The 14522-nt window shown below is 39.8% G+C and overlaps 1 protein-coding gene across 1 annotated transcript in view; it reads left to right on the plus strand.

Annotated features, from left to right (window-relative positions):
- Nucleotides 1–4166: 4166 nt before the first annotated feature.
- The window catches only part of LOC127657521 (E3 ubiquitin-protein ligase TRIM71), a 38107-nt gene continuing 27751 nt past the window's right edge, over nucleotides 4167–14522 (plus strand). The window contains exon 1 of the mRNA XM_052146355.1: nucleotides 4167–4886. Coding sequence (XP_052002315.1) covers nucleotides 4167–4886 — 720 coding nt within the window. The remainder of the gene's footprint in view (nucleotides 4887–14522) is intronic.

The raw sequence follows: 14522 nt of genomic DNA on the forward strand, positions 1-14522 counted from the left end.
GTCCATAATCTGTAATATAAGAATGTAGGCTACACTCAATGTGCATTGTGTCAACTGAGATTATGTTTGACATCTCCATATACAACCACATGGCATTTTCTGAGGATAATGAAAGGGTCAGCAACAGGAACTCGGACAGACATTCTTCATTAGTGAACCTTCAGAAAGCCCCTCATTAGACTCAAAGAAGACTTCAAATATCTCCTCCAAATAATTAAACCCATACCTGGTTGAAAGACTAGGCTACTGTTCTTTGGATATAACCTTTCTTTGGATATAAATGTTCATACACTGTGTGCCATATCACATTTTCATGAAAGAATATCTTCATTCATTTTCACCACATATACCCGGTGAGCAGTTTACAACCAGTGAGGATGTCAAAGAAAGTCGATTTGTTATCATTTCACTAATACAATACCTAAAAACCTAAATATTTAATTTTGCATTGTGAGTACTGTGATTGTATTTCATAGCAATTTCAGTGAAAGCCATGTTAGAGATTCAAGCTAAACAAGGGACAAATTATCAATTAGTCAGGGCAACAGTGATACGACAGCATATGACAGGGCACAAGTCTTTGTTATGTAAGTGGATATAAATGTAATCCCATGATTAAAGCGGGTCTGCTGGAAACCCCTGCTGATAACGGATCTATCAGTCACATTGTTGAGGTTTAAGCACATAAAGCCATTAAAAAATGGACAACTGCACACAGATAGTTTTTTTTGGCCACATCACACTATTCACAATCTGACATTCTGAATAGAGTCACCTAAGACTAAAAAATAAAGTTGTTAGATAAGATTGCAGATGTTTATCTATGTATATCTGTATAAGGATTGACCATAGCATGGAATATGTTTGCATTACTCATACATTGCACACTGCAATTTTTGAATTGAGTTGCCATCTCCCATCATTTAAACATTTTCAAAATTGTGCATTTACTTTTGACCACATGCAGGATTTGGGCTTTAATGGAAACATCTTTTAGAGGCAGATGTTGATTGAGAGTGACATTTAAAAGGACTTGCTTTTTCTTGGCCCTGAGAAAGAATCGGTGCTCCATTACATCCAGATCCACAAACACACATGCGCACGCACGTATGCACACACACAAACACACTCAACCCTTGTCCACTTTGCCTGTGGTCATTTCCACCATGTGACATGACCTTTCCTTGCTTTGCTTAGTTTTGCTGAGCCTCTGCCTCACCCAACCCCCGTTCCGGATTTTTCATCATGCAGATCAATGGAATGTCCTTCGGATGGCCAGAGCTCGGCAGCAGAGTGTGGGCAGCCTCCACTACCCCTAATCCCTGCTATAATTATGGGGTCAAAGGGTCCCTCCCAAAGCCCTGTCTTTCTGCCTGGCATCCCACTGCTTTATTGGGTAGCCTGCATCTGGAGCCTAAAGCCCCACCATGAAGCTTCCTCCCTTGTCACAAGAGCCACCCCAGCACCCCGTCCTGAGTGCCCATAAATGTGCACAAAGCCAGTTCTACATGTGGTAGCTATCTATTACAAGAGGGGTCCTCAGGAGGGGAAGCATCCATTACAAAAGGTCAAGATTGGTTTAATAGTTTCAGGTGTGGGAGGAAATTAACATGTACTGCTCGGAGATGATGGCTTTGAGAATTTTAAATAATGATAGAAGTACAGGGACAGACCAGCCTCATGTCCCAAATCAGTATCTGCAGAACACAAATTAAGATTTTAAAAGAATATCTCAGCTCTGTTGATCGAGACAATGCAAGTGAATGGTGACCAAATCTCAGAAGGTCCAAAAAGAACATAAAGGCAGCATAAAAGTAATCCATACAAATCCAGTAGTTTAATCCATGTTTTCTGAAGCAATATGATACGTGTGGGTGAGAAACAGATTAATATTTACTTCTTTTTGCACTGTAAATCAAAATTTTTGCTCCCAAATTCTGGTGTGAAAGTGACTTTCACTTTCAAATTAAGCCACCTACTGGTTGGGGCTGGTCAAAGGTGGAGAAGTTTTAGTATAAAACAAGACTTAAATATTGATTTTTTTCTAACCCACACCTATCATATTGCTTCAGAAGACATTAATTTAACCACTGGAGTCGTATGGATTACTTTTATGCTGCCTTTGTGGACTTTTTGGGCCTTCTGAGTTTTGATCACCATTCACTTGCATTGTATGCATCTACATAGCTGAAATATTCTTCTAAAACTCATGGTTTCTTAAAAAGAGAGCCATACACATCTGGGATATCATGAGGGTGAGTAAATAATGAGAGAATTTTCATTTTTGCTTGAACCCTTTAATGTCAGTTTTACATATATATATATATATATATATATATATATATATATATATATATATATATAAACAATCAATATTGTCTGTGAACATCTGACTCACCATATATTCTGCTAGGGGTGTCATCCACGCAAAATTATACTTTAACATTCTTTCCTTTTTTTTTTTGAAAAGGAACTTGAAAAAAATCTTTACATTTATCATGTTAAGTTATTTTAATGTTTTGACAGCCTTAGTATTTGTAAGTTTTTAAGTTATTTATTATGTTTTCCAAGTATCCCCTGGGGTATATGTGTTTTCCTGCCCTGTAATCAATGTCCTAACTGAACAGGATACATTTGATCCATATACATTTTCTTAAAGAAAAATTAAAACAAGGAGGAGTAACAGGCTTAACCATTTTAGATAGTAATTTCTAAATTAGAACCAGTAACAATGAACTTGTGCAAATGAACAAACACCCTATCAAACAATTAAATTATAATTAATTATTCATTATAGAGTAGCTTCATTCGCTTCCATTGAAAGTGCCTCAATGTAACACAAATGATATATATATATATATATATATATATATATATATATATATATATATATATATATATATATATATATATATATATCATATATCATATATATATAATTATTTTTACAAAGGATCATTTTTGTTTTCTTATGGAATTCAACATTGTGCCATAAATGCTGTTAATTCACCACACCCTCATGTTTTTTTATCATAGAAATTGTTGTGGGGAAATGTGAACAATCCAATAAGGCACATATATTCAGCTTCCCAGTACAACGTTCCAATTTTTGGATCCTCATTTACAATATTCCAGTTTTATTGACCGATTCCTGCCCAACCCCCTAGTCACGTAATCCTCCGCCCCCTAGAGTGATCTCAGGCGGAAGTGTGCTCGAGGCTTTTTCACTATATGGACGCGTTCGCTTGATGGTCACGCGCGAGCGTCTTTCCTTATGAAATGAACGCGGATTAAAGAGGCACGCTGGGAGACCGTTTGTTTTGATACGCACCGTAGCACGAGAGGATTATGAGCTGCGCGTATCTTTCCCAAGCAGATGGGCAGTTAAAACCTTGTGGTAAACGCGACGTTAATTTTATTGCATTGAGTGGCAACGAGAGGTCGAATGGATAGTTTTTTCCCCCACTAGTCGCCAAAGTGTTACAGCAATCGGACTGAAGGAAGTTCAAATTGGCTTTTTGCTTGAGACATACAACAGTCACAAGATCTTGAAGGAGCGCTGCGTGCTCACGAGCTACATGGGACATACTTTGAATTATTTAATTGCGTCTTGCACGAGCGCATATTGAGAAATTCACGCGCAGATGGTAGACTGAAGCGCGTTCATGGAAAACTGACATTTTTGCGTTTGGGAAGGAAATAATTGACACTGTATCGAGCCTGTTTGGCCCCTCTCGTCATGCGGTGGTGGGGGAGGATCGGAGCAGGGACCTCACAGTGGATTTCATGTTTCGCAACAATGTTAATGCCCCACACCGAGGGATTATAAAGCCTCAAAATGACACTTTGTTTCCAAATGGTTAAAGTGCACTCAAGTCGTTGCGTTTAGAGTTTGTCTATGAATTCGAGTTATTGTAAAACAGACAGCTCAATTTTTAATTGATCTATCGAAGTTGATATAGATGAAAACGCCCCCTAGTATTGGTCTTTCGAAAATCATAAAAGTAATCTTGAATAAATATCAAAACAGTTGAATGTATCTCACAGTGCAGCATATTCAGTCTATGATCTGCATGAAGATCTGATCTGCATAAAAACTCGCAACACTTGCTTGCATTTATCAGGGGAATCATTTTTGTAAACGTCGTGTGTCTTAACGCATCTTTATGTCTGAAGTTATTTTGTGGTCCTCTGCGCAAATGGCGTCTTTCCCAGACTCCGATCTGCAAACATGTCCGCTGTGCAAGGAGCTGTGCGGCTGCTCTGCTCCGATCTCCTCCAATTCATCTACCTCCTCCTCCTCTTCCCAGACCTCCAGCTCATCATCTACCTCATCCATTAGGAGACTGCACGTCCTGCCCTGTCTGCACGCCTTCTGCAGGCAATGCCTGGAGGGCCACAGGAACCCCGGTGACCCTCTGAAGCTCAGATGCCCCACTTGTGACCAAAAAGTCTCTCTCTCCGAATCAGGCGTGGACGCCCTGCCCTCCTCCAACTTTCTCTTCAGCAATCTGCTGGATGTGGTGGTCTCTGCAGAAGAACAGGGGAAGAACGGTCGGCCTTCTTCGGTGGTCCACCATGGTGGTTTGCTGAGACCTCAGCACCTCTCAGATCCTCGGTGCAGCTCTTGTGATGAGGGTAACACTGCTACCTCCCACTGCCTGGACTGCCAGGAGTACCTCTGTGATAACTGCGTGCGGGCTCACCAGAGGGTCCGACTCACCAAAGACCACTTCATCGAGGGGCTGATGGAGAGCTTACACCTGGCCAACCGCACCAATAACTCCAACACCCCAGTGAACATCTCCCAGGCCTTCCACAACAGCTTCTCCATGCTCAATGTTTTCCAGGAGAGGATGGAGTTCTGCCAGCAGCATGATAATGCGGTGAGTTTGGTCACAACTGCTAATACACTGCCTGGCCAAAAAGTCACTGTTTGGATTTAAATTATGGTTATGATCAGGGGTTGCTTCAGTTGGTCAGGTCTAGGCTCAGCAAAGTTATTCGGCAATAAAAAGAAGTCATTGGACTACCTGAATGTACTAAATGACCAGGTTATCCCATCGATGGCGTTTTCTTCCTTGACGGCACAGGCATATTCCAGGATGATGATGCCAAGGTTCATCGGGCTTAAATTGTGAAAGAGTGGTTCAGGGAGCATGATGAATCATTTTCACACATGAATTGGCAACCACAAAATCCTTACCTTAACCCCATTGAAAGTCTTTGGAATGTGCTTGAAGACTTTACAGAGTGGTTCAACTATCCTGTCATCAATCCTGCTGTTAGCTTTGATTATGGCATGTATTCCTTGTGGCATTGTTTTGACAATCTTATGCAACATCACAACATTTATTTCCACCCATAGTTGCATTCATGTTTGGCTGAGATCTTGATGACGGGAGAGACGAACTACTCTGTTAAGTCTTCTCCAGCACATCCCAAAGATTTTCGATGGGGTTAAGGTCAGGACTCTGTGGTGGCCAATTCATGTGTGAAAATGATTCCTCACGCTTCCTGAACCACTCTTTCACAATTTGAGCCAGAATAATCTAGGCTTTGTCATGCTGAAATATGCCCGTGCCATCAGGGAAGAAAAAATCTATTGATGGGACAACCTGGTCATTCAGTACTTTCAGATAGTCAGCTGACTTCATTTTAATGCCACATAATGTTGCTGAGCCTAGACCTGACCAAATGAAAAACCCTAGATCATAACCATTATTTAAATTCAAACGTAATCTTTTTCTTTTTTTTTTGGCCAGGCAGTGTATTAATCCATGGTCCATTATATTTTTTCAGTGCATGTTAATATGTAGTTTACCTTGTGGATATAGGTCTGTGCTGGTAACTGAAAGGTTGAACTTAATTATTTTGCCTTGTGGTGAAACATTTGTGCTGGGAACTGAAAATGTGTTGGTTCAAACTTCACAGGTATTGTATTGACTCGGGAACTAAATTATTGTGTGAAATGAATGTAGTTTTGAACATAACAGTGGCTGATCCATGCATTCAGTTATTTTAGTGGTTCATAAAGGTCTGAGCTGGTAACTGAAAAGGTTATTGGTTCAAACCTCACAGGGGTTGATCCATAAACTAGCCCCATAATCAAAACAAGCAAGTACACCCCCCCCCCCTACAATATTTACACCATGATCAATGGAAACAGGTAAATGCTTCACTTTGCAATCAACCTAATGTTTAAGCCAAATCTACACCCTAGTCGAGTGACAAACCCATTTGAAGAGCTCAACATATACAGGTGAAACTCGAAAAATTAGAATATCGTGCAAAAGTTCATTAATTTCAGTAATTCAACTTAAAAGGTGAAACTAATATATTATATAGACTCATTACAAGCAAAGTAAGATATTTCAAGCCTTTATTTGATATAATTTTGATGATTATGGCTTACAGCTTATGAAAACCCCAAATTCAGAATCTCAGAAAATTTGAATATTACATGAAATCAATAAAAAAAAAAGGATTTTAAATACAGAAATTTCGGCCCTCTGAAAAGTATAATCATGCATATGTACTCAGTACTTGGTTTGGGCCCCTTTGCATTAATTACTGCCTCAATGCGGCGTGGCATGGATGCTATCAGCCTGTGGCACTGCTGAGGTGTTATGGAAGACCAAGATGCTTCAATAGCGGCCTTCAGCTCTTCTGCATTGTTTGGTCTCATGTCTCATCTTTCTCTTAGCAATGCCCCATAGATTCTCTATGGGGTTCAGGTCAGGCGAGTTTGCTGGCCAATCAAGCACAGTAATACCATGGTCATTGAACCAGGTTTTGGTACTTTTGGCAGTGTGGGCAGGTGCCAAGTCCTGCTGGAAAATGAAGTCAGCATCTCCATAAAGCTTGTCTGCTGAAGGAAGCATGAAGTGCTCTAAAATGTCCCGGTAGATGGCTGCGTTGACTCTGGACTTAATAAAGCACAGTGGACCAACACCAGCCGATGACATGGCTCCCCAAACCAACACAGACTGTGGAAACTTCACACTGGACTTCAAGCATCTTGGATTGTGTGCCTCTCCATTCTTCCTCCAGACTCTGGGACCTTGGTTTCCAAATTAGATGCAAAATTTGCTCTCATCAGAAAAGAGGACTTTGGACCACTGAGCAACAGACCAGTTCTTTTTTTCTTTAGCCCAGGTAAGACGTTTGACATTTGAAGCCCATGTCCAGGACCCGTCTGTGTGTGGTGGCTCTTGATGCAGTAACTCCAGCCTCAGTCCACTCCTTGTGAAGCTCCCCACACATTTGAATGGCCTTTTCCTGACAATCCTCTCCAGGCTACGGTCATCCCTGCTGCTTGTGCACCTTTTTCTTCCACACTTTTCCCTTCCACTTAACTTTCTATTAATGTGCTTTGATACAGCACTTTGAGAACATCCAACTTCTTTTGCAATTACCTTTTGAGGCTTTCCCTCCTTGTGGAGGGTGTCAATGATGGTTTTCTGCACAACTGTCAGGTCAGCAGTCTTCCCCATGATTGTGAATTCAACTGAACCAGACTGAGAGACCATTTAAAGGCTCAGGAACCCTTTGCAGGTGTTTAGCTGATTAGAGTGTGACACTTTGAGCCTACAATACTGAACCTTTTCACAATATTCTAATTTTCTGAGATTCTGAATTTGGGGTTTTCATAAGCTGTAAGCCATAATCATCAAAATTATATCAAATAAAGGCTTGAAATATCTTACTTTGCTTGTAATGAGTCTATATAATATATTAGTTTCACCTTTTAAGTTGAATTACTGAAATTAATGAACTTTTGCACGATATTCTAATTTTTCAAGTTTCACCTGTATACTGCATATGCTGAACAGTAATGACAGGAAAATGAAAAGGATCTGTTCTGCAAAAATGAAGACATCTTCTCCCAAAGGCTTAATTTCTTGTGATTTGTGTAACTAACCTAAAATAAGAGGGTAATCAGAGATGGGAATGATCTCTCTCTCGTGTGTGTGTGTGTGTGTGTGTGTGTGTGTGTGTGTGTGTGTGTGTGTGTGTGTGTGTGTGTGTACTAGCCAGTGTGTCAATGATGACTTTATTTGACAGTGGGAACAGATCATATCTATATATAGCATAATTGTACATTGCTATTTTTTTAGATTGGTGCATTGTGCTGCTGAATAAGGGTAGAGCTTTAAAAAACAACACAGACAACATGCATTCATATATGATCATCAGTCTACATCATAGTTTTTATTTTTCAAAGAACCACAATTTTACAAGAATTAATCTATATAGCTGTATGTTTATTATTTTTTATGTTAATAACATGTCCATGATGTATTAAATAGCATATTTATTATTGTCTACTCGACTCATTAATATGAAAAGCAATTTAAAATATTTTTTAAATAAAAGAATAATAACAATTAGGCCCTTGAGGCTAAAGGGATCCTGCTTTCTAGCCCCCCAGCTTTCCAAATTTGAGTACCCCTGAACTAGCCTAAATTATTTTACCTACTGGTTCATAAAGGTCTGTGCTTGGAGTAAAGGTTGTACATTCGAACCTCACAGGGGTTAATCCATTAATTAATTTGACTGTCTTAGGGCTACTGAAGATTACATAAAAACATGCAGACAGATGTAATCTACAGGAACTCTACACATCCTACACAGGTTTATGGTGTTCCACAAGTTGTCCAACAAAAACATGCAAGTTTAATATTTGTGATACTTTAAAGGGATGAATTGAGAGATGCCGCTTATCGTAATATCTTTTGTTTTTGCATGTCAGTGTGGTAAATTGAGAAGTTTCATCTCAAATCATCCTCATTATTATTTTAAGCATTGCTTGTGTACAAATTCACTGCATTCAACAATACATTTCAATTTTAGTCATCATAGGACTTGAAATTGCCTGCTGTAAGCAGCAATGTTCTCGTTAATACGCACAGTCCAGGTTTATTTGTGAGGTGTTGTGGACAGATTAAAGAACAGTATTTGTAATGGAGCCTGTTGCGGATTTATGGTGGGGTGTCTGAAAGACAATAAATAAATAATAAAAAAGCAAATAATTGTAAAACTGGTTAACCACAATCTTTTTCTCTTATGGTAATCTATAGCATCAAAAACTCATACTGTGGCATCCTTACTGGTAATTGAAATGTTGTAGGTTAAGACCTCACAGGGGTTGATCCAAGAATTTCAATATTTTGCCTAGTGGTATGGACTGGTAAGTGAATGGTTATAAGTTTAAACCCAACATGCGCTGATCCAATAACCATCACCATTTTGTCCATGAACAAAACACTTTACCCCAGGTTTCTTTAAGGATGTGTTCACACTTTGCTGGTTTGGTTAGATTAAGATGAACTCTGGTGCATCTGCTCTGTTAGTGCGGTTCATTTAACAAGTGTGAACGTTGCCTTCTGAACCTTGGTGCGCACCAAACAAGTGGGCCGAGACCACCACAATAGTGGGTCTCGGGCCGCTTCCAAACGGTTTGATTGATATATGAATGCAGCATGGACCAAAGACATCTAAACGTACCAATAACAGGAAGTCATTTGCCTTTACTGACTCAAACATACCTGGTTCTTCTCATCATAGGAGCTATGTTATGCACATTACAGTTCGGGACAGGCGTCGGAACCGCCGTCAGCCGTCCTTGCAGCATATCTTCGTTTGTGTGTGCAACGGAGGAATTCCTGGTGCTGTTTTGAATCCTTTACACATTTTATTAGCTCTTCATTTGTTCTCAGCTGGTAAAAATATCACCATATATATACACTCACCTAAAGGATTATTAGGAACCCCATACTAATACTGTGTTTGACCCCCTTTCGCCTTCAGAACTGCCTTAATTCTACGTGGCATTGATTCAACAAGGTGCTGAAAGCATTCTTTAGAAATGTTGGCCCATATTGATAGGATAGCATCTTGCAGTTGATGAAGATTTGTGGGAGGCACGAAGCTCCCGTTCCACCACATCCCAAAGATGCTCTATTGGGTTGAGATCTGGTGACTGTGGGGCCATTTTAGTACAGTGAACTCATTGTCATGTTCAAGAAACCAAATTGAAATGATTCGAGCTTTGTGACATGGTGCATTATCCTGCTGGAAGTAGCCATCAGAGGATGGGTACATGGTGGCCATAAAGGGATGGACATGGTCAGAAACAATGCTCAGGTAGGCCGTGGCATTTAAACAATGCCCAATTGGCACTAAGGGGCCTAAAGTGTGCCAAGAAAACATCCCCACACCATTACACCACCACCACCAGCCTGCACAGTGGTAACAAGGCATGATGGATCCATGTTCTCATTCTGTTTACGCCAAATTCTGACTCTACCATCTGAATGTCTCAACAGAAATCGAGACTCATCAGACCAGGCAACATTTTTCCAGTCTTCAACTGTCCAATTTTGGTGAGCTCTTGCAAATTGTAGCCTCTTTTTCCTATTTGTAGTGGAGATGAGTGGTACCCGGTGGGGTCTTCTGCTGTTGTAGCCCATCCGCCTCAAGGTTGTGCGTGTTGTGGCTTCACAAATGCTTTGCTGCATACCTCGGTTGTAACGAGTGGTTATTTCAGGCAAAGTTGCTCTTCTATCAGCTTGAATCAGTCGGCCCATTCTCCTCTGACCTCTAGCATCAACAAGGCATTTTCACCACAGGACTGCCCCATACTGGATGTTTTTCCCTTTTCACACCATTCTTTGTAAACCCTAGAAATGGTTGTGCGTGAAAATCCCAGTAACTGAGCAGATTGTGAAATACTCAGACCGCCCGCCTGGCACCAACAACCATGCCACGCTCAAAATTGCTTAAATCACCTTTCTTTCCCATTCTGACATTCAGTTTGGAGTTCAGGAGATTGTCTTGACCAGGACCACACCCCTAAATGCATTGAAGCAACTGCCATGTGATTGGTTGGTTGATTAGATAATTGCATTAATGAGAAATTGAACAGGTGTTCCTAATAATCCTTTAGGTGAGTGTATATATATATATATATACACACACACACACTCACACACACACTCACCTAAAGGATTATTAAGAACACCTGTTCAATTTCTCATTAATGCAATTATCTAATCAACCAATCACATGGCAGTTGCTTCAATGCATTCAATGCATTTAAACAAAGAATGGTGTGAAAAGGGAAAGACATCCAGTATGCGGCAGTCCTGTGGGCGAAAATGCCTTGTTGATGTTAGAGGTCAGAGGAGAATGGGCCGACTGATTCAAGCTGATAGAAGAGCAACTTTGCCTGAAATAACCACTCGTTACAACCGAGGTATGCAGCAAAGCATTTGTGAAGCCACAACACGCACAATCTTGAGGCGGATGGGCTACAACAGCAGAAGACCCCACCGGTACCACTCATCTCCACTACAAATAGGAAAAAGAGGCTACAATTTGCAAGAGCTCACCAAAATTGGACAGTTGAAGACTGGAAAAATGTTGCCTGGTCGATTTCTGTTGAGACATTCAGATGGTAGAGTCAGAATTTGGCGTAAACAGAATGAGAACATGGATCCATCATGCCTTGTTACCACTGTGCAGGCTGGTGGTGGTGGTGTAATGGTGTGGGGGATGTTTACTTGGCACACTTTAGGCCCCTTAGTGCCAATTGGGCATCGTTTAAATGCCACGGCCTACCTGAGCATTGTTTCTGACCATGTCCATCCCTTTATGGCCACCATGTACCAATCCTCTGATGGCTACTTCCAGCAGGATAATGCACCATGTCACAAAGCTTGAATCATTTCAAATTGGTTTCTTGAACATGACAATGAGTTCACAGTACTAAAATGGCTCCCACAGTCAACATCTCAACCCAATAGAGCATCTTTGGGATGTGGTGGAACGGGAGCTTTGTGCCCTGGATGTGCATCCCACAAATCTCCATCAACTGCAAGATGCCATCCTATCAATATGGGCCAACATTTCTAAAGAATGCTTTCAGCACCTTGTTGAATCAATGCCACGTAGAATTAAGGCAGTTCTGAAGGCGAAAGGGGGTCAAACACAGTATTAGTATGGTGTTCCTAATAATCCTTTAGGTGTGTGTGTGTGTGTATGCATGTATGTGTATGTGTATATATATATATATATATATATCCAATGAGCGCATTTAGCCCAGCAGCCAGCATTGTTTTGGATGTTCAGTAAGTTCTGTCGCAAAATATGTCATAAAAGCTGTCCAATCAGGTTGTGACCTTATACTGATTCCATGTTTTTGTATCATTGGGTTCGGTGTTCAAAATGCCAGTGTGAATGCGAAGCGAACCAGGACTAAATGTATAATTTTCTTTTTTTGGTCCGGACCAAGAGAACCGAACTACAAGTGTGCTCACACCCTAAGTGTATTGTAAGTTGCTTTGGATAAAAGGATCATAAAATTTGCAATTTGTAGTAATCTGATATGATACAGATACGAGGGCACATCATATACACAGACGTTTTGGGGTTCCCATTAACCACAGTCAGAACTAAAAGTTGTGCATCTAAGCTGCCAAATCTTAGATGCACACATTTGTGTTTTCATGAACAAAGACTGAAGACCAAAGTATAATGTATCAGGGTGAATAATATGTTTGCTAAGTTCTTGTGTCATTTCAGAATTCCTCACTGTGCATCAGATTGAAGGTTTTATTCAAGTTTGGTTCACAAGCCTGGTTCTTGTTGTTTTCCTGTGGAAAGTCGGGGTCCCAGACTGGATTCTATTACTCTTTCCTGATGCTTTCTAGAAATCAGCACTGGATGGTCCTATTTCTTTCCAGTGTTATGGATTCCAATGCAATATGCAGAGCAGCTGCGTTAGCATAGAGAACCCATATGTTTTCTAGATTGATGTGATTTCTCGTAGCTGTTTCATAAGGTCTCCATGTCTTTATCTGGGACATGCTGTTCTCTATTTGAGCAGTTATTGCCCACTACTGCATAAAAGTCATTGGACATGCAGTATATTTCAGCTGTTTACCATTTTTTTAAAAACCGTTTACCAGAGAGGCTTGATTGTTCAGCTAATAGAGTTCTAGTGGCGATTTTTAAGATCAGTCAGTGAGGAACATGACAAATGCCTATGGTTTTTAAAGTGCAAAGTCATGTGATTTTATAAAGTAAATAATAATTTAATTTAAGATTCTTTGCTTATTATTGAATATGGTGATGTAAAAAGTACAGGTACTTCGGAAACCAAAAAAAAAGACAAACACACCATACCAGTGTTTATGTAGGACTGAACACCAACTCTGTCTGACTGACCGCTTCCAAATACTTACACACAAATATTTTTGGGTTAAAATTAAAGCATAATCAATCAAATTAAAAACATTACATCGTAGTGTGATTATTAAACTGCAAAAGACTAAGTCTGCAGTAACTGCATGATTTAAAGCGAATGTGTGGTGTAGGGGTGGGCAATATGACCAAAATCTTATCACAATATCACACATTTTATATCACTATAACAATATACAGTAAACCCATATTGAATATGTACATTCACAACAAATGGCGAATAGAATGAATGTGTGTATATATAACAAACTACATGAAGTGAACACAGTACTATATCAAGGAGTTTATTATTTCCTCTTTGAAAAAAGATTTGACCAGGTTGTATATACACGAGATATCGAATTGGTCATTCAAGACTGACTTGTTCATACTTATTGAAATGGGAAGAGAAAAAAACAAACAATTGGTGGTAATCAACCTTACCACAATGCTAAATTTCACATTTCAGTCTGATGTTGTTTACTAGTTAGAGCTTGGCCATATGGGCCAAAAATCATATCTCTGTATTTTTAGGCTGAATGTCAATACGCTATTTATATTTCGGCATTTTCTATGAAGTGGACTAAATGTTTAGTTATAAGTAGGGCTGCAACTAACGAGTATTTTGATAATTGACTAATCTAACGATTATTAGAATGATTATTCAACTATTCGTGATTTATTACAATGATAAATAATTAGTTCTTATCCGACTATTCAGCTTGTGCCTCGACAGTACATAACCAGTTTCAATAAAGTTTATAAATACCTCTAAATGACATTCACTGATTTACAAAGGGGGGGGGGGGGAGTTATTTTTAAGTAAGTTTAATTCAGTAAAACATTTTGAGCTGCACACTCATAAGCCACCTGTCAGTCAAACAGCACTCAGCTGTTTTGCTGTTCTTCGGCAGTGTTTCCCATGTTGCAGGAGAACTTGTGAGACGCAGAGGGAGAGTGGGGGCGGGGTTGCGTGGAGATTGTGAGAGAGGAGAGATCAAGCACAGATTTACAGAAGAAACTGGTTATGTAATGCAACATCAAACTATATCGATATAAATGGTATTGTCTCATCCTAAATCTTGTTTGAAAATATATCGATATGCCTTAAGTCAATGTACTGCCCAGCCACATTATTATTATAAAACACTTCATTAGGCTTTTAATGGTTTATCTCTGTAGACAATATTTGAATATCTAAAAGCAGATGGTGATTTGAGCGATATTGGTTAAGGCAGATACTGATATCTAGAGAGTGCGGTGGCCGAGAACCG

This window comes from Xyrauchen texanus, chromosome 17 (genome assembly GCF_025860055.1).
Source record: "Xyrauchen texanus isolate HMW12.3.18 chromosome 17, RBS_HiC_50CHRs, whole genome shotgun sequence".
Taxonomy (NCBI): domain Eukaryota; kingdom Metazoa; phylum Chordata; class Actinopteri; order Cypriniformes; family Catostomidae; genus Xyrauchen; species Xyrauchen texanus.